The following is a 19876-nucleotide window of genomic DNA, read 5'->3' as shown; positions in this document are numbered from 1 at the left end:
CTTTTGGGTACAGTTTCTGTGGAAAAAGTCAACTGTTATGTTTCCATCGATGAAAATGTTAAACGGATGAGTATTTTGGTTCTTTAATTTCTTCATGGGTTTGATTAATTGGAAACAACACTTTGTGTCGTCCCATTCTATTGGGACTCACACTCATGAGTATCAAATCTAAATCCCACTTTTAATCACACGTTTGATTTAAAACCGAATTGAACTCCGCACGGTCCAACTAACATAAATTCTCGCGGCTAGCAGTAAAGAAAGGTATGGTATTGGATAGAACCAATTCTTAGATCTTGGGACACTCGAGGTTTGCGAAATATTTGCGTTATTGTGGCCAAAGAATTCTTCGAGACAGTATAAAACAAATACATAACCTGAAAATAAAAAAAAGGGGAGAAAGAACGCTTTTTTTTTTTTAATTTTTTTTTATTAAGTAAAGTTGACTTAAACGTCTTCGATAGTGACACAGGTAGAAATAAAAACCCAAAATGGGTGACATCTGTCTCCAGCCTTAAGCATCGTGCAAGTGTCATTGCAACTTTCAGTTTAAAGAGTCTATTTGTCCGCCATGACGTTTCTCGTATAGTACATGAGCAGAGTAGCACCCATAATTTCGCAAGGCCAGGTGTACTCCCCCCCCACCCCCCCCCAAAAAATAAAAACAACTACAGACGTTGATAATGTAGTATTCCAGCCTTTCAGGAGTCCCTTAGCCTAAGCAGTAACACGCGCCGTTTATAGCGAGTCTTATCACATGCGGGGCAAAATTACTGAATGCTGATTGGCTGAGACACAGAGCATTTTTCTCATTCACAAGGGCACTTTTGGTAATAAAGAGGGATAATTACTTGATGCTGATTGCGACTATTTACAATTTGCGTTAACGATTGATTGCAATTTAACGGGATGAAGCCGCGTAACGTTGTAAAGCGTATTTTGGGAATAAAATGTTTATCGAATCTTTGGTTACGTTTGTTTTGACATTTGTGGCAGCATTGAAGGGCTTCATCGCGCGCCGACAGCGTGCGCGAATGCAGTTACCTCAAAAATTTGCCTTTTATGTGATAAACAAGTAAACGCAAGTGCCCTCGGGCGATTCAGGATTTATTTCACTTGTAGTTTCAAAGTTATCCCAAATTTGACCTCGTCGCATCGCGACTCGGGTAATTTTAGGAAAACCCCGAAAATACAAACGAAATTAATCTTGAATTGCCCTCGGACCCATGCGATTACATTAACTAACGGAAAAAGCGAAAACGAGAAAAGTTAAACTCTCAACCGTATTCTTTCATCTTTTTGTTTGCTTTAGCCAGAATATTTGCATAAGCTGCGAACAAGACAACATTCCCCCCCCGCCAGGGTATTGGGCCCCTGAAGGGGGGTGAGGGGGGGGACTACAGGGTTTTGGTGTAAATGGAAAAGTAGTTAACATCACAGTTCATCATCAATATCGGTCCCCCCCCCCCCAGTGTATTAGGCCCCTGAAGGGGGGTGGGGGAGGGGCTACAGAGTTTTGGTGTAAATGGAAAAGTAGTTAACATCACAGTTCATCATCAATATCGGTTGCTATTCTTGACATGTGCCTATTACTAAATGGTTGTTTGGGTCGGGAAATGGGCGGGATAGGCAAATCTTTGGAGCCAGTTAAAGAGAAACCAGTTAAAAATGAATAAATTTTAAAGAAACTTTAGTTCACGGAAAATTTGATACAGCGCATCTACCTTTAGGCTCATCTTACAAAACGTTCACAACAGTAAATAAAAAAAGATCACTAAAACTGTACCAGTAGCGTAATAAAACTACAATGTTCAGCAACCTCGGTTTCATTTTCATCCCGGTATTCTGGTATTTTCAACGCATCAGTTCTACAAGTTCGTTTCTAACCAATATCATCATATCACGCACTCCTCGCGTTAAAAGGCGCAAAGGGCCGTGTTTCTAATTCATGTTTGCGGACCGATGTTCTTCTGTCTTTTTTTGTCAGCTATAGATTAATGTATACTGCTGGTTCGAACCAAAAATTTGCCAACACAGATTGTGCAAAGAGTAAAACTAGCACGAACAAATGCTATTTTTAACACCTACTAAAAATGAACTCTTTCATGTAAAAGCAAATACACTTCACTAACAACACTGCTAAGCATAAGACGAAGAAAAGTATGTTAAGTGTTTGAATTCTTGTGTCCCGACCAAAAATTTTAGTAAACTTCTTACAGTCTCTACCGACAAATAAAATGAATTTTAACACGGTTGTTTCTCTTCAACTGTGTTCTTATCCTAATTTCTAGCTCAACGAAGTTCTATCCACGCATTCAATAGAAAGGGAAAAAATGGATGGGAGAGAGACTGGCTAAACATCTAGCGAATTCTGTCCTCACCGTACAAGTTAAATGCTACTCTTATCGTTGCTAAAGAACCGCTCTCTACCAAGCCCTCGCTTAAGTCGTTCGTCCAGCGACCTATTTCGCCCGCGTGATTGTTAACGGTAAGACTGAATGTAGTTAATGATCTGCTGTTCGCCAAACCATCACCCACACCGCTGGCCCAGCGTCCCTTGTCTTCAGCGTGATTGTTAACTGTGAGACTGAATGTAGTTAGTGATCTGCTCTTCGCCAAACCATCACCCACACCGCTGGCCCAGTCTCCCTTGATGTCTTCAGCGTAATTGTTTACTGTGAGACTGAATGTAGTTAGTGATCTGCTGTTCGCCAAACCATCACCCACACCGCTGGCCCAGTCTCCCGTGATGTCTTCAGCGTAATTGTTAACTGTGAGACTGAATGTAGTTAGTGATCTGCTCTTCGCCAAACCATCACCCACACCGCTGGCCCAGTCTCCCGTGATGTCTTCAGCGTAATTGTTAACTGTGAGACTGAATGTAGTTAGTGATCTGCTGTTCGCCAAACCATCACCCACACCGCTGGCCAAGTTTCCCGTGATTTCTTCATCGTAATTGTTAACTGTGAGACTGAATGAAGTTAGTGATCTGCTGTTCGCCAAACCAACACTCATACGGCTGGCCCAGCGTCCCATGTCTTTAGGGTGATTGTTAACTGTGAGACTGAATGTAGTTAGTGATCTGCTGTTCGCCAAACCATTACCCACACCGCTGGCCCAGCTTCCCTTGATGTCTTCATCGTAATTGTTTACTGTGAGACTGAATGTAGTTAGTGATCTGCTGTTCGCCAAACCATCACCCACACCGCTGGCCCAGTCTCCCGTGATGTCTTCAGCGTAATTGTTAACTGTGAGACTGAATGTGGTTAGTGATCTGCTGTTCGCCAAAACATCACCCACACCGCTGGCCCAGTTTCCCGTGATGTCTTCAACGTAATTGTTAACTGTGAGACTGAATGAAGTTAGTGATCTGCTGTTCGCCAAACCATCACTCATACGGCTGGCCCAGCGTCCCATGTCTTTAGTGTGATTGTTAACTGTGAGACTGAATGTAGTTAGTGATCTGCTCTTCGCCAAACCATCACCCACACCGCTGGCCCAGTCTCCCATGATGTCTTCAGCGTAATTGTTAACTGGTAGACTGAATGTAGTTAGTGATCTGCTGTTCGCCAAACCATCACCCACATCCTTTGCCCAGTCTTCCCTTCCCACAGCAGCGTGATGATTAACTGTGAGATTGAACGAGGATGTTGTCGCAGAGCTTAATAGTTTGATGACTTCAAGGTATGTGGCAGTCTTCCCATCAACTAAAAACGCGGCCGACGCTGACGAAAAATTGGCGAGAGTATAAACACCACTTAAAAAGTGATCCTCATCAAGACCATTCAAGTGCACTGAGACAGAATGCTTTTGACCCTCTTGAACTAATCTCTGAAGAGCAGTTCCTTCGTAGCTTCTGATTTCACCACTAAGGTTAATAATACTGTGTAAGGACAGTGAATTGTTAGTCAGAAAATAGTCTTCTAGACAATCCACGAGTACATTGCTTTGTTTACTTTGGACATTCAACTGCAAACCAGATAGTGGCGAACTTTCCTTGAAAAACTTTGTAAGGGCTTTTAAGCTGTGAACGCTCAGTTCACCACAGACGTTCACGGTTAATAACTTCTCTAGTGGGGCATCACCTAGAATAGGATAGGACAGGAAACCTGCTTCATATTTAATTTTCCCGCACACATTTGGATGAATAATAAGAGACTTCCATGACTTATTGGCTGCCTTTACGGTAGCAACAGCTGCTATCCACGCATCTGGGATATCTCCGTAAACCTTTAACTCTAAAGAGTGCAAAGTTCTATTTCGCAGAACACCTTTCTGCAGTGCTACGATTCCAGGGTTGCTAAGTCTTCCATAAACGACAAGACTGAGAGACTTTACCGCGGCTTCATCTGCAAGTCCTTCACTAACAGTCGACATTAAACAGTCATTCTGATCCCCATGAACAATAAGCACGAGAGAAATTAGCGATGATTTGAATAACGCTTTCACGGCTTGTGCAGCAGTGTTGTTCAGAACACCAAAGACTTCAAGCGAAAGACATTCCAATTGCGAGAGAGTCGATAACAAGGTACTAGCATTACTGGCGCACCTCTCAGTACTCACGTCAAACAGTTTTAGCGTGGCTGTTCTTAGTGACGTGCTTGACGAAAAACTCTCAGCGAACAGATCTGCATCATCAGGGGACATGTTCTCGATATTACCAATGACAAGCTCTGTGAGAGTTTGACTGCTTCCGAGAATTCCATGGAGATCGTTCACATCGTCTTTACTGAAAAACTGCACGTCCGACAGGCTCAGTTTAGTTAGCTGCACTGATGCCGCATCACCTTCGAGTATGGCGCCTTCGCACACATATCGTATAAGTTTCAAAAAAGGCCGCAGGAACCGATCCAACTTCAAAACGTTTGGTAATGGAATACGGGAGCAGGCAACTTTGCCTAAATCGTCTGCAGCACCACTCTCTTTTAAAAGCTCAAGTAAGAACTCACAGCCTGGGTCAAAGAAGTCCCATCGCAAGTCTTCTCTTAAAATCGTTACGATCTCTTTGAAAAACACCGTTCCTTCCCTGCCTAATATGCCAGCTAAAAATAAAAATACTTCTTTGTATGTACGTAACATACTTCCTTTGCGGAAAACAGAATGATCAGTAAGGTTAAGTTGTCTCCTTGACAACTGGTTCGCTAGGTAAAAGGCAGCTAAAAACTCTTGAAATGTTTTGTGAAGAAAATGACACTGATGTCTTGGTTCCTGACTTGGCTTTGAACTGGCTTCCATGAAAACAAGGCCCAATTTGATAGCTGGAAATCTTCTCACATGGGTCCTCGAATGTTCTAACTTGTCCAGTTCCTCTTCCGAAAACGAACGGCGGTCTTCTCGAAGACAATTCCACGCTAACTCCCCTAGCACAAGTAGAGGCTCTTTAAATTGATTCTCTAGGGCTTCGTCGGCATTCCGATGAACGTTCAAGCCATTTCGGGAGCAATATCGCCTCAACAAGCATCGAAAAATAATCTGATAAAGCTTAGTGCGATTAGATGGTAGTTCCCCTTCAAAGTCTTCAAAGACAACGCACAAGAGAAGTAGATTCAACGGATTGCTCCTTAGCACACTTAGGTGAGTATTTGTTTGAACAGTTTCAATGAGCCTCTCGCCTTTTGACAAATTTTGTGGATCAACGCTTTTAAAATGCTTTCTGATGTAATCTGTAGCGTCCTCTGAGGTGAACCCTTTAATCTGCAAAAGTGTATCAAAGTCATAGCGCCGCCGGACATCGATTCCTTTTTCTTCGCGTGAGGTGGCCAAAATAAAACAGCGCGAGAAAACTTTTCTTCTAAATAGCCTATCTACGACTTTTTCTGATGCTTCTGGTAACTCATCAAGACCATCCAGAATTAAAAGAATCTCGTCCTGATTCTTACCGTCTCTGATGTAATCCAAAAATTCTTCCTTACTGTTAATGTCATCATTCAGAAGTTGCTCATCGATGGCTTGTATTATGTCTTTAGTATCTTTGTGAATATCACAGCATTTCAGAAGAAACAACAACTGAAACATGGGGAAGTGAAACTCTACTGGTACTAATTTTTTGGCCCAATCACTTGCAATTTTAAGGCAAAACGTAGTCTTCCCAATCCCAGGGTTTCCTTCCACAAGTACCATTCTGGCGCCCTTTTCACCCTTCCTAGCAGGCTTGAAAATTTCATACATGTGAACCTCCTTCTCTGTTAGCTGAAAGTAAGCCTTCTTTCTCCATTTCATTTGCAACCTTGTGTAGACTTCATCAATAGGTAGTTGGATGTCGCTATCCCACAGCAGTGGTTTTACATTGGAGCGTCTGATGTATTCACCTTCAAGGTGTTCCAAAATTAGACAATGATCAGAACCTGCAAGTAAACAACATACTTCGTTCTTGAAGGCACATGTCTTTGAATAAACATTGACGTTAATCACTGAGATTAAAAAGGCAAGAACTGCGAATGACCCTTCAAAGATAACAGATGGCTTGTTATGTGAAGGCTTCATGCAGCTGTTCTTTAACAGCAAAAAAAAAAAAGGGCGGAAAGTTTTGAAAAAGCGCTGGATTTCTAACCAATGGCGTTGTAAGACTTAAAATGAAATTTACCTTTACGGCGCTGCACAGATTGAGTGGCAACAGAGGACAAACTTCGTTTAACCTTTTCCTTTGAAGCTTGCCTGGACTTGTTTACTACGGCATCTGGTAAAAAAAAAGTTTAATCACCAAGATTAAAATGGCAAGAGCAGCGAATGACTCCTTCAAAGATAACAAAAGGCTTGTTACATGCAGGCTTTATGAAGTTGTTCTTTAATGGCAAAAAAGGAAAGGGTGGAAAGTTTTTAAAAAGCGCTGGATTTCTAACCAATGGCGTTGTAGGACTTAAGATGAGATTTACCTTTAAGGCGCTTCTCAGATTGAGTGGCAACGGAGGACGAACGTCGTTTAACCTTTTCATTTGAAGCTTGCCTGGACTTCTTTAATACAGAATCTGTTTAAAAAAAAGTTTTATCACCAGGATTAAAATGGCAAGAGCAGCTAATGACTCCTTCAAAGATAACAGAAGGCTTGTTATGTGCAGGCTTCATGCAGCTGTTCTTTAATAGCAAAAGAAAGGGTGGAAAGTTTTGAAAAAGCGCTGGATTTCCAACCAATGGCGTTGTAAGACTTAAGATGAAATTTACCATTAAGGCCCTTCACAGACTGAGTGGTAACGGAAGACGAACTTTGTTTAACCTCTTTATTTGAAGATTGCCTGGACTTGTTTACTACGGCATCTGGTAAAAAAAAAGTTTAATCACCGAGATTAAAATGGCAAGAGCAGCGAATGGCTCCTTCAAAGATAACAGAAGGCTTGTTCACATAGCTGTTCTTTAATAGCAAAAAAAAGAAAAAAAGGGTGAAAGGTTTTAAAAAGCACTGGATTGTAGGACTTACGATGAAATTTACCTCTAGGGCGCTTCACAGACTGAGATACAACAGAGGACGAACTTCGTGTAACCTTTTCATTTGAAACTTGCCTGGACTTCTTTACTACGGCATCTGGTAAAAAGAGTTTAACCGCACTTAAAACTCTACAATTAAAAAACATAGTTAATTACCATTACCTACAGTATTAACAATCGAGTAACATTATTTTCTGCTTGTCTTATGAGGAAGTTGGTTCATCATCTCTTAATGTCACTCAATGACAAATGATTTCACTGACATTACACACTTTTCTGATTACTCACAATGCGGTGATGAATTATGAAATGAATGGAAAACCAACAACTTGCCTCACTATATAATTTGCATGCACCAGCCTGCAGAAGTTTGCATCACAGATAAACCAAAACAGTCAGCTCTGCAGGCTTTTATGAAATGGTAATTCGTACAGACATGTGTGGCCTGTAGCTGTATAGGACTAAAATACAGTTGTAGAATGCACTCGGTTATAACATTTGAAATATCTTGTTAGCAAAATTCACGGATAGGCCAATTTTTAAATGTGTTATGTTCTAAGCCTTACCTTGCAAGGGCTGAAGGCTGACATAGTGTACTTCATGGACATGTCCCAGTACAAGATACTTGCTTTGGTCAAATGAACAATCTGGGCTGATAATTACCTCACTGTGGCCTGGAAGACTACTAATCACATGAATGGCTATTTTATAACAGTTTGCTGCCGCCCACAGAATCACATGATCACCCCAAGTGCCATCTTGTTCCATGTCTGTTAAGTAACCATTCCATGTTGTGTGTCTATCAACAAAGTGAAACAGATCTGTTCCATCCACCTTTAAAAGAAAGTCCAACAAGATAACATGTAATATTAATAGTAATAGAGCAACTAGCCTAGTAATGACTCAATATTATAATATTTTCATATAATAAATATTAACTTCAAAAGTGTTCAAAGACAAACACAAGACTCTTTAGTTGCTAGGCTCAGTAGTCCTTAATAGTACTCCCTGTGTATAATGTTATATAGAGTAATTTTTACAATGACCAAATCCAATCTTTAAATAATAGCAAAAAAGGATAAATTTGAATGAATGATTATAAACAAGTTCACTTGTCAGCATTACACTTCCCACAGTTGTTCTATAATAAGTTAAAATAAGAAAAACAAGAAAGAAAGACATTGTAATGATACAAAGACAAGTTGTCCTTTTTAATCATGTCAACTTCAACTTCATGTATTACACACACTGATTTTTTTTTCCTGATCAAAGCCTTGAAAATTTCCCAATAATAGTTCCTAACATTTAACTTAAATGTGGAGCACATGATACATTTGCAATATCTGTCCTAGAAATCATATGTACTTTACCAAATACTCACCAGTTTTGGGTGCTCTCTTAGATACTGAACTAAGGACTGCCTTAATTCAGAATGATGGATCTTTACTCTTTTGACAACCTCCAGTTGCTCTGACAAGGCATAAAACATACAATTTCCTGACCCTGGGTTGTTAGAAATTCTATAGCCCTTTCTCTTAAAGTCTGAGAGTGGGTCTGTATTGCTGCTGATCTTACAACTACTGGCATTCTGTTGCCACCGTTGAAGACTACGGATGACTTGTTCACTCCCACCTAAAAGAAAATCAACTTAATGATTAGTACTTTATTCTTATACAGTCATGTACATGACAGGTGGCTGACAAAATCATGGCATATGGAGTAAGAAGAAACATAACAATTATGTTATAATTTACCATTTTTAACTATTTTTTGATTCAGGTCTTTAAATAATTTATGGTAACCATAGGTCCAAGTTGACACAAGGCTGATTTAACTTTTACCAGTATACCCGGTTTATCAATTATTAGACAAGTTAAGGCTGTAACATTTAAATGTAAGTAAAATTTACCAAAGACAAGGTTCCTCATCTTTATCACAAGACTCTTACAAGGCTCCTCCCAGCTATACTTCTTCAAGTACTTTTCACGCAGAAAACTTGACTCTAAAAGTCGCACTTCTCTCTCTTCCTGACGAATACGCTTGATTTCTCTAGCCCAGTCTTTAGGATCTTCAGAGTCTACCACACTCTGTGAGCCAAAAGGCACTTTCTTCAGAGCTTCTCCAAGTCCTGAATTACCACTGACAAGTACAGGCAGACCAGCAGATAATGCTTCCAGAGCTGTTGTTCCAAAACCTTCTGTCCTGGATGGCATTATTGCAAGATCCACTTCAGAGAATAAATCAGCCAGTACTTTTCTGCTATCATCAAAGCTGCGAACAATAAGCTGATTATGACTGATGCCATGGTGGAGCAACTTTTCTGCTACAATATCTCCTTTTCCTCCAGCTGGGCAGACAAACTTGAGTTTGTAGGATTCATCTTTCAACTCAGCAATTGCTTTGGCAGCTATATCGTACCCTTTGACATTGAAATCTTCACAGCTGTCACCACTTCCAATAACAAGAATACAGAATTTTCTTCTTTCTTCAGTGGCTTGCCTTACTTCCAAAAATTCAGAGAAAATGCTGGGAGTAAGGTCAAAAACCTTTTCCTCTTGTTTAACTGAACAAAGATAACGCTTGTAAGTTTCTGCCAGCTTGGGTCCGATTGTGATAACTTGATCAGCCATTTTACAGAGTTGGATTTCTGTTTTTTGTCTTTTTTCTCCTTCTGAAATGTTTTTGTACATTCCATCTTCTTCAGGAGCAGAGTGAACAACTTGAATCCATTTGCAATGACTGTAATTTGGATTTCTCTTGATGAATGGAACTAGTCGGCCAAGTTGAACTCCATGACTAATGACACAGTCCATTGTATGGTTTATTGGAGGAGATGCCAGCCAAAGAACTGGCTCTACACCAGGAGCTTTATCTGCTTCAATGAGCTTCACATTGTGACTTTCAGCATTGCTCCTGTCCTCTCTGCTGCAATTTGGAAGCAAGATACTAACATCCACATTGGGGTGTTTAGCTAACTGGATGGCCAGCTCCCGGTTGATAGTTGACAAGTCCCCATCAGTTGATGATCTCCACTCACTACTTAGCAAAGTGACTTTCAGTGTCCTACTCTCCTGGTCTTCCTGTGACATAGAGGCTACACTAGGAAAGGTGGAATCCTACAACAACAAAACAAGAATGGCATTGACAAATTAAGCTGTAAAACAATAATAAATCACAATAGTGGCTGTCCACTCAATATGTTGAGTTTTATCCTGTGCCAAGAAGTCAGATACATATAGACTGAGACAAATTTAAACCAGGAAAATGTTAAGTTGCTTTAGAGATCTACACTATCACTGTCACTGATAACAACCATTACAGTTACAAGGAAGGTGAAAATTATCCTTAAAGAGTCTTACTCTTCAACTCATTTTGAAAGTGGTACATGACTAATTTCATTGCCAACATTTAGGTGAAAAAATAAGGGGGGAAATGAATGTTTTTGTCAAAATCAAAGGTTGGTATTTGTAATAGATTTAAATTCCTCTTATTACCTTTTGTAGTCTTGACATCACAGGAAGCTTTTAATTTTGAAAAATTATGCTGGAAAAAAAACAATACAAAATGTGAGTTCACTGAGTCTATTTAAGCTTTCTACTTCCTCTTAGAGTGTTGTTGAGACCACTTAAGGCAATACCAGAGGCTAACTTGACCTTTTTGAGAAACCTTCATTTTCTTTTATATTTAAGATCATTGTTTAAGTTGTCTATTTGCAAAATGTGACGGTTGGAAAACAGCCCCTTTTCGAAATGAGAAGTTTTGTTTCCAAGGACAAATCTTGCAGTAAATAGAGATAAGATCCTGATTTAATGGTGTCTGATGTTCACAGAGTATTTCCTTCAGAGGACATTTCTGACATATTCATTTCCTAAGTAACAATGTGATATTGAAAAACAAAGTGCTATCTTATCATGGATTGAACTCAGGAAAGATCAAGCTCTACGGTGGCTGACTACTTACACTTTTAAGGCAACAAAAACACAAAAATTTTTTTTTCAGCCTTTTATTCTAAGAATTTTGATGATATTTCCAATTTTTGGAATGCACCACAACCATAAAGCAAGCCAATAACCACACACTTTATTTTGTCACACCATGTTAGATTAAAAGTTGTTACTACCAAATTCCCACACCATGTCATATTTTTGTGGTTCCTGGTGTTAGATTGAAAATTGTTATTTCCCACACCATGTCATATTTTTGTGGTTCCTGGTGGTGCACTTTTCTTCTTTTTACTTCCCAGCCTAGAGACATCAATTCCTTCACTACAACCTAGTCTACTTTTGAGTTGCTTTTCTATTTCTTGCTAATGCACAGGGCGCAAGGGTTCCAAGATTGGCTCAATACAGCAGGATAGGTGTTGTTGCTACAGATAGCACAAATGTATATAGTCTCATGTTCTGATTGGTTATGCAGGAAACATGGCAAGATGAAGATGGTAGTAATGACCTTCTATATTGCACTATTTTGCATTCAACTGCTGCAGACATATATCACCGGCTTACACAAGATGGTGACCAAAAAAAGGAAAAACATGGGTTCTCAGACATGTACATGTATTGCCACTTTTTGCAAATTAATTGCCACTGCAATGGTATTATCGCAAGAGGGTTTATAATTTTGATCTGAATCTCTGCAAACTAAAACTTTATATGAAAAGAAATGTTTATCGCACAGTATGCCACAGACTGCCAAAAATTTTCCCAACGAGAAAGTATAAGACTGCAAAATTGTCAAAATTTGAACACTAGTTGGCAGACTACTCTGAAAATCTTTATTGCCATTGTCTTTGTGCAAGTGCCAAACCATTTTGAGAAGTATTAAAATGGCTTGGATTTAGAAAAGTCTTTCTCTAAAATGGCCTCTTTAAATACACCCCCTATTACTCCATGAAATTCCACAAATTCCATGGCTTAGAGCAAAATAATATGTATACTTCACAGATTATGTGTAGAATCATATATCCCACATGACAATTTCATGTCATTCTGGCCAATCTGTCAAAAAATATTTCATAAATGATTTGAGACAAAATTCACTGAATTAAGTGTCCTGTCCCACCTTAATTTGGTATTAAAAATGTATCTTAAAGTAGGCACTGTACAATAAATTATTTCCTCTCAAAAACAGACAATTGACAAGAATTTTAATGATATCAGAACATACCAATAGCAAGTCATCTGACCACCACCCTGTTCATTCATCCTAAACAGATAGAGAAACAAAAGAAAGAAATGTTTAAATACATCACCTATTCTGCATTTGGAAAGGCATGTTATAAAAGTCAGAGTTTGTGGACAAAATGTCCAAGGATACTTTTTCAACAGATTCTGCAGGTACATGTACTAATAGTTACTGTCTCTGATCTTCAACTGGACAAGCCAACACCTGCTAGTATTCAGTTTGAGTGTGCAAGGATTCTTGTTGAAAAAACTACAAAACTTGGCTTGGTCATCATCACTTTGTTAGTTAATGCCATCTAGTAGGGTATAACTGAAACTGGCAAAATCATCCTCATCTTCACTTTTGCCAAAAATATCAGCAAGATCATTATTAGAAAAATCTTCCTCCACAGGGCTCAATATAGAATGTGTAGGACTTTAAAAATGGGGTGAAATAACAGATAAAGATCTTTGCTGTGCATTTACTTCCAAACTTTCTATGAGCAGCTCAATGTGAAAGCACATGGAATGGTGGTGTTGATATTAATCTTCAATTCACAATATGTAAGACCCCCCTCCAAAAGATTCCTGACTACTTTCCCATTGCTCAAACTTTAGTGGTCAAAATCTCAGAAAAGCGGTTTAGTGTGTTCCAGAAGTTGAAATGGAATCCTGGTTTTCTGAGTTAGTATGGTGAAAAGGTTAAAACCCAAGGGGGCCAAGAAGTCAAGGAACACTTTGAAAAAAAGAAAACTGCAAGAGAAAGTTTACTCAGACAAACACAGTGGAAAAGAGCTTCCAGCCCTCAACAATGGTGACAAGGTTGCATTGCAACATGGAAGCAAAAAGCAAATGAGCACCAGCTACAGTGATCAGTAAGCATCACACTCCCAAATCATCCATTGTTCAAACACCAGAAGTACAGAAGTATCAGAGAAATCACAGACACCTAAACGAATGCCGAACTCCAAAGAGTCTACCCCTAAAGCCAAAGAGTCATAGCAACTCATACTACTCTAGCATGTCCAGCAAATCCCTTCTGCAGAATCACCCCATAAAAAAGTGCAGAAACCGGCTGTGCATATTCATTCCAAACAACTAGTCAAGGTGCTTGCTTACCTTAAGGACTATGAACTTTAGGTCGCCACTCGAACTATGGACAGTGGTGTTTATATTTTTTAATTGAACATTAAAAACATTCCATGTCAAAACAGGTTCAGGTTTTTCTTACAAAAAAAAAAGGGAAAAAGAGAGAGATGTCATGTTTGCTCTATACGATGCTACGCGTGACGCAATGTTATATTCAAGAGGGATGATGGGTTATTAAAGCACAAGGTTCATGTCCTTTGAAGGTAGTACATAACTCTTGTAAATACTTGCTTTGGTAGCTAATTGCAGTGCTTGTTGCCAAATACAATGCAGGAATACTGAAACTTAACACGTCTGTGGGACAAGTCGGTAGAACTCAGTGCAGTCACTTACCGCATGACCTAGTCCATTTGATAAAGTGCTTATTCAATCATCTGCATAAAGCATGCTTACCTCTTGTAGCCTAGACGTCACAGGAAGCCTTTGCAGTACCTTGAATTTTGAGCCCTTAAACTCAAACACAACCGTAATCTACTGAAAAAAGCAAACGCAAAAAATACATGTAAGAGATCTTCTAAGTAGCATGCATTGTGTGTACAGGTAAAATGCAAGTACTGCACACTCGATTTGCAATACGGCGTTCTGAGAAAATGTATGGAAGGCACGCACAAGTCAGCTGGAAGCTAGTAGTCATGGTTATTGCGTCAAAATTTGTTGTAGCTATGGAGTTCGACGACTAATCCATCGGCCTTATTCAGGATCTATCACAAATATAATGGAAAACACAAGCAAACCATGCGGAGTATCAAACTGTAGCTACTACGGGTAAATGATTCTCGAATTCCTTCCTTCCTTTATGATCGTCAAATTCCTCTCTAATTCAAGAAGTATTTCAAAATCAATCGGCATTACGAAAAAACTGATCACGTTCTACGTTTCTACCTTTGATTATCGCATGATTCTTTCGACTTCGGAAAAGTATAATAATTAGTGTAGTAACTACATCATAACTTCGTTTCAGTGAGCACGCTACGTTCCGCAATACAGCTTACCTTCGATTTGAAAAGATGAAAAGGACGTTCCGGTCACAAGTGGAACAACCGTTATGGACATAAGGAGACTACAAAATGGTTGTACCTGAAAAACACTGTTTATCCCATTTTTGAGCAGAAATTTGACATATGACAAAGAAGTCGAGCACTACGTAGCGGGTGGATTTGAAATATGAGAGCAATGCAATTTGGGTGGGGGACTCCCCTATTCCCAAATATGGAAGTTGTAAATGAGTTAAATGCAGTTTCGAAAATAGGCTAAGTGTAGCCGTACCCTCCCCCGCGGGGAATTTCGACGGATATTTTTAAATTAATAAAACACTATTATTCGTCGACTTTTTTCTATTTACTTTGAAGTAATTTAATGTTATATTTCGAAAACCCATGCTTGTCGGATTTATAGTCAGAATGATAAAATTTTTCGAGTTTCCTTATCTCCGTTACCAGATGTTGCTATGGTAATTCTGTCACGCTACACCTGTGATAGCAATTCACTGACACTAAACTTCTGCATACAGGCGCATAAATCCTCGGCTGCGACCAAATTACTTTCCAGGAGACATCAGATTTTATTATTTCAGCCTTGCAATGTGTTCATAATGAATGTAAAGGACGAGTTTCGGCATAATCATGAGCACAGACAATTTGACCACGGAGATTCCATCGTCGTCTCGAACGCCTTTGGGTTCTGTAACCATGGAAGACAGCAGCCATGGTTTCAATGAAAGTAGGTCTGTCATGACCAAAGACAACCTTAAATTACTTGATTTAAGCACTGCTGACAACTTTTGTGAAAATCGAGGAAGGGAAAGTGAGTATGCGGCATGTTTGGCCGACGAGTGTGAAGAAAGCTTGGAACAGACAAGAAGCATGGTACGGGCTCGAACAAACCATGTTCACAAGCAAACAGTAAACAATTCTATCAAGAAGAAACCTCAAAGGAAACGCCGTGTAACGGCCAATTTAGCTGCAACAAAGTACGATGTCGGTAAGTCAAAATTACAATTTAGTTTGGGTTCAGTGGTACATGTGCGTGGTGATACTTCCAAGAGGAAGATTGGTTACATTTGTTCTTCGTGTACTTGGAAGATCACCTAAGTTACAAGTGTAAGATATGTTTGGGCAGTTGTATCGCATCGTTACACATATATTTTGAGGTTTAATGTACGACCAATAGATAACTTTATTTTCGTGCTTCGTTTCGCTCTCGTTAATTATTGGAACTAACAACGGTAACGTTGATCTTTTGATGCAAAATAATCGTCACCATTGTTTCTTTGAATCTGTGGTTTAAAGTTGTCCACATGGTTTCAAAAAAGCTTAATTACTTCTTTGTCCTTAGACTGTGATGCGCGCTCAAGAAGTATTTTTGAGGCGTCCTATAGTCAACTTCATCGCTTAAATTGATCAGACGCACATTTCTTCTACCGAGACTAATACAAAATTTTGAACGCTTAAAAATATTCAGTGTTATGTTGCCAATCATGCATGTTTACATTGTAGTCACGCGTCCACGGACTTAATGTTGATAATTATAATCACCACTTTTGGTGTAGGCTGTTACCATCCACAATGGACCGTTGAAGACTCGACTTAGTTATAACTAAGGCAATAAAAATAAGCTTGCAGACACAAACTAGCCTGAAGGATCACAAACTTATCGGCTTCATTTGATTTGGATCTGTATGCACATGCATTTAGAAAAATTCATTTCTTATTTGTTAAAACAAATGTATTCTTTTCTTCACATGTTTGTGAACATGTACGTGTATGTGTTAATGTAATCTCTCTTAATGGAGCCCCCCCCCCTCCCTCCAACCCCAGGTCTTGAAAGTCATTCTCAGTGAAGTTCCCTCCACGAGAAGGACAATATTACATCAGCAAAATCACTTAAAGAGCACTTTTCCGATCAGTGTAACAACAACCAAAGTAATCACAATAGCCACTTATAACACAAAAACATATCACTTAGGACCACCAAGAACTGACAACACAACAAGAAGATGGTGACTAAAGCCCAACAAAATGTAGTTGATTTATATCCTATTCACACCAGCAAAACATGTTAAGTTAAACAAGAGGTTTATAATCGAATAAAAATCAGATACAGAGAACTGAAAAACTTAATTTTCTATGGGATCCATCTAATCACCAACTTTTAATTTCCATGCGCTAAATTTTAAGTTAACTAACATCTGTTTAAGCAGCTTCTATGAAGAAAAGAATTTAAACTCTGTTTTAAAAAAACACCCATGAAATAGCTTTTAAGCATTATTGGAATGACATTTAATGGGATATTAGTCGGGACTGAATTAGTTTTTCTTCTGATTGGGGAGAGAATGATGCAAATTTTCTGAAAAAGTATTTGAGTGAATCAAAAGCAAAGTAACTCATATGAGTATGGATTCAACTTCTGATACTTTCCAGGAATATCTGGAATTTGGAATTATCTCATAACAATGTTTTTTCATTATAAAAACTCTCCCTTGCAGTTAGAAAAGTTTGTCTCCAATGTGGAATGTATATTGCAAGGGATGATGACTCAAACAGGTGAGTTAGCAGTGATAGGAAAACTTTTTACATGTAAGTAATTTTTCTGACAAAGTAACTTGATGGAGGATGTAGTGTTGCATGTACAAATAAAATGTCAGTCACTGATTATCTTTTACACCCATCTATCTTAAAAGCCATAGTTTTTAATCAATTTGATAAGTGTGATTTTTCTCTTTTCAACAATGACTTTCTTTACATGCAGTTTCCTCATTTGGAGTGATTCATCAGTGCCAGTTGAAAAAATTATAGAACTGAAATCATTTCAGGTATGATAAATTTTTGTTACTAATTAATTTTTTGTTTGAGTAGACCATATAAGATGTGATATTGTGGGAATCTAGACAAATCAGTATACAGGATACCTTCATGCAAAGAAATGAACACTCACATAGCCTGTATCTTATACATGTGCATGTTCACAAATTTATTCAATACTTCTTTTATAATAATAATGAATGATTTAATTCTTACTGTTTTATCTCCTCTCTAAAGAAAATCAACCATTTTCCAAGTATGGGTGAGATTTGTAGGAAGGATAACCTTGCTCGGAATATGGCAAAGTAAGCATTTAATCAGGTTATTTTGTTGTGAATTTTTCATGTAATACTTATGTAATGTATAGCAATACTAAATATTTTTATAGTTTGTAAATTGAAATAGAAGTTAATGACTGGTGAATTATACACATGCTGTAATATTTTATGATTTGCATTGTTTAATTATTGTATCTCATGAGATCTCAATATTTGTGCATGTATTTTTATCTTAGTTTCTTTCATTGAGAGTAAGTACAGATAATTGGTTAATGGTATGTAATTAATAGTTACTGCAGAAGAAGTTACAGGAAATGACAGCAGAGTATTCACTTTTAAATATAAATAGCTTGGCCCATCAACATTTGGTGGGGGAATTCTGCATAATTTGCAGATAATTCTCTGACCTTAGGATAACCTAGGGAATGTCAAATGCTTTGCTGAATAGCAGCCAGGGGAAGATTATTTTTTTCTTGTTTTCAAGCATTGATTAAACCCCTGTTAGACAATTCCTAGCTATGGTACTCATGTTTTTAAGTTTCCAAGTATCATATTTAATAATTACTTGCATGTTACAATAATAATTGTATAATTTTAACATTCTATCTTGAAATTTCAGAATGCAAAGAGCTCACCCAGAGGAATACAGTTTTGTTCCTCAAACTTGGGTTCTCCCTGCGGAGTATCCTTTATCAACTTATCTATTGTCAGAGGGTTTATGCAATTTGATATTTTATATAAATGTAGCTGTGGTGACTGCATAATCAGCATTATACTGTACTCCACTGTGAATTGAGTAGCAAGTATTGATAGAAACTTTGGAATCAATGCTCATGATCCAAGCTAACAGTAAATTGTATCTTCAGAGACTACTAGCCAGGGATTGTGGTTGATGTAGTACTGTAGTAGTAGTAATTATAATCATAATAGTAGTAATCAATAGAAGACTTTTTCATAAGGTGGGTCAAATTTGACAGTAATTAAACTGATTAACTCAAGGCCCTTGGAATAAATGGAAGTCAAAATTAAACAGTTTTATGGTAATTTTATTAAAGATTGAAATAATTAATGTATGATATTATAAAACTATGAACATTGAAGAATGTAAAACCTCTAATGATAGAAATACTGTGGTTTCATTTAGATGTTTGAAATATGACATAAATGTAATAGTGGTAATAACTGCATAGTTTGATGCAGGTACATACTCTCTACAGATCACAACTGTTACAGTATGTGTATTTGTACAGGTTGACTATTAGATGGTATAATTAAAAAATAGTAACAAGAGCAATTAGTAAGAGGGATCAAAACAAAAGCACCATGATTTTTTTTCCTTATATGACCACATCAGTGTAATTATGTTAAAGTGAAGTACTTTCCTTAGCTTACTGCCCATTCTCACTGTATCAGATATGCCGCATTTCAAGGCTATTGTAGAGAACTGAAAAAAAGAAAGAAACACAAAACTTTCATTGTAAAACCAGCAAATGGTGCTATGGGAAATGGGTAAGTTGGACAAAAATTTTTTAATTTAAAATTTTACCATCCTTTTTAATCTATTCATAATTAATCAAATCTAAATGTTTCAGTTTTTCCTTGACTTGCCAACATACAGTGCTCAAAAATATCAGAAAAAGTACTGGAACAGGTTGTAATTACAGCTAGTTTAAGATATTACCCTGGGTTAGTGTGAAATCTTATTTAAGATCTGAAAGCTAGCTTCAAAAGAAAATTCAGTATTACAGTAATTCTCTTTGCTGCAATTTGATGATTGAATGCTTTAAAAAGAATATAGAAAATTATGAGGGAAAAAAGCTTAACTTGATACAATTGAACAAGGGAATAAAAAAAACTCAAATTAAAATTTATCCCCAGGCTGGCTGGGTTAGTGTTAATCAGCCTTGAAACAACTGGGCCCTATGCTCTAACTTGTTAATAGAACAAGAGAGATGGCAAGTTTTGAGCTTGGTAAAGAAGTAGGGAAAGATGTTTTTTTGTCTTGTCATGAGCATGAGACAAAGAAAAACTTCTGAGTCTCAAAAATTCTAAGTCCCTCGTGGGGACT

General features: G+C 38.0%; 3 protein-coding genes across 9 annotated transcripts in view; 2 read left to right on the top strand and 1 right to left on the bottom strand.

Moving 5' to 3' along the window:
- Positions 1–19876, top strand: part of LOC136276789 (uncharacterized) — a 29963-nt gene that overhangs the window by 5041 nt on the left and 5046 nt on the right. The gene's annotated exons all lie outside the window — the stretch shown is intronic.
- LOC131771497 (uncharacterized) lies at positions 1576–14911 on the bottom strand. Of its 6 annotated transcripts, XM_066159748.1 has the most exons (13): positions 14723–14911; positions 14124–14204; positions 13701–13807; positions 12586–12624; positions 10914–10962; positions 9329–10535; positions 8801–9051; positions 7986–8253; positions 7412–7516; positions 7159–7251; positions 6873–6965; positions 6584–6676; positions 1576–6344 (listed from the first exon to the last, which is right to left on the bottom strand). In XM_066159748.1, the coding sequence occupies exons 5-13, from the start codon at positions 10929–10931 to the stop codon at positions 2362–2364; spliced, it is 6111 nt and encodes a 2036-aa protein (XP_066015845.1). In that variant the 5' UTR covers positions 10932–10962; positions 12586–12624; positions 13701–13807; positions 14124–14204; positions 14723–14911; the 3' UTR covers positions 1576–2361. The 6 variants fall into 6 exon arrangements, with proteins under 6 accessions (XP_066015845.1, XP_066015843.1, XP_066015846.1 ...); XM_066159746.1 differs by lacking the exon at positions 13701–13807; XM_066159749.1 differs by lacking the exon at positions 13701–13807 and having other exon boundaries at positions 7424–7516.
- Positions 15237–19321, top strand: LOC136277513 (tubulin polyglutamylase TTLL7-like). Its single transcript, XM_066159801.1, has 6 exons — positions 15237–15710; positions 17215–17272; positions 17478–17541; positions 17768–17835; positions 18428–18490; positions 19222–19321. The coding sequence occupies exons 1-6, from the start codon at positions 15353–15355 to the stop codon at positions 19319–19321; spliced, it is 711 nt and encodes a 236-aa protein (XP_066015898.1). The 5' UTR covers positions 15237–15352.

This window comes from Pocillopora verrucosa, chromosome 12 (genome assembly GCF_036669915.1).
Source record: "Pocillopora verrucosa isolate sample1 chromosome 12, ASM3666991v2, whole genome shotgun sequence".
Classification (NCBI taxonomy): domain Eukaryota; kingdom Metazoa; phylum Cnidaria; class Anthozoa; order Scleractinia; family Pocilloporidae; genus Pocillopora; species Pocillopora verrucosa.
This window is presented reverse-complemented; position numbering and strand designations above follow the sequence as displayed.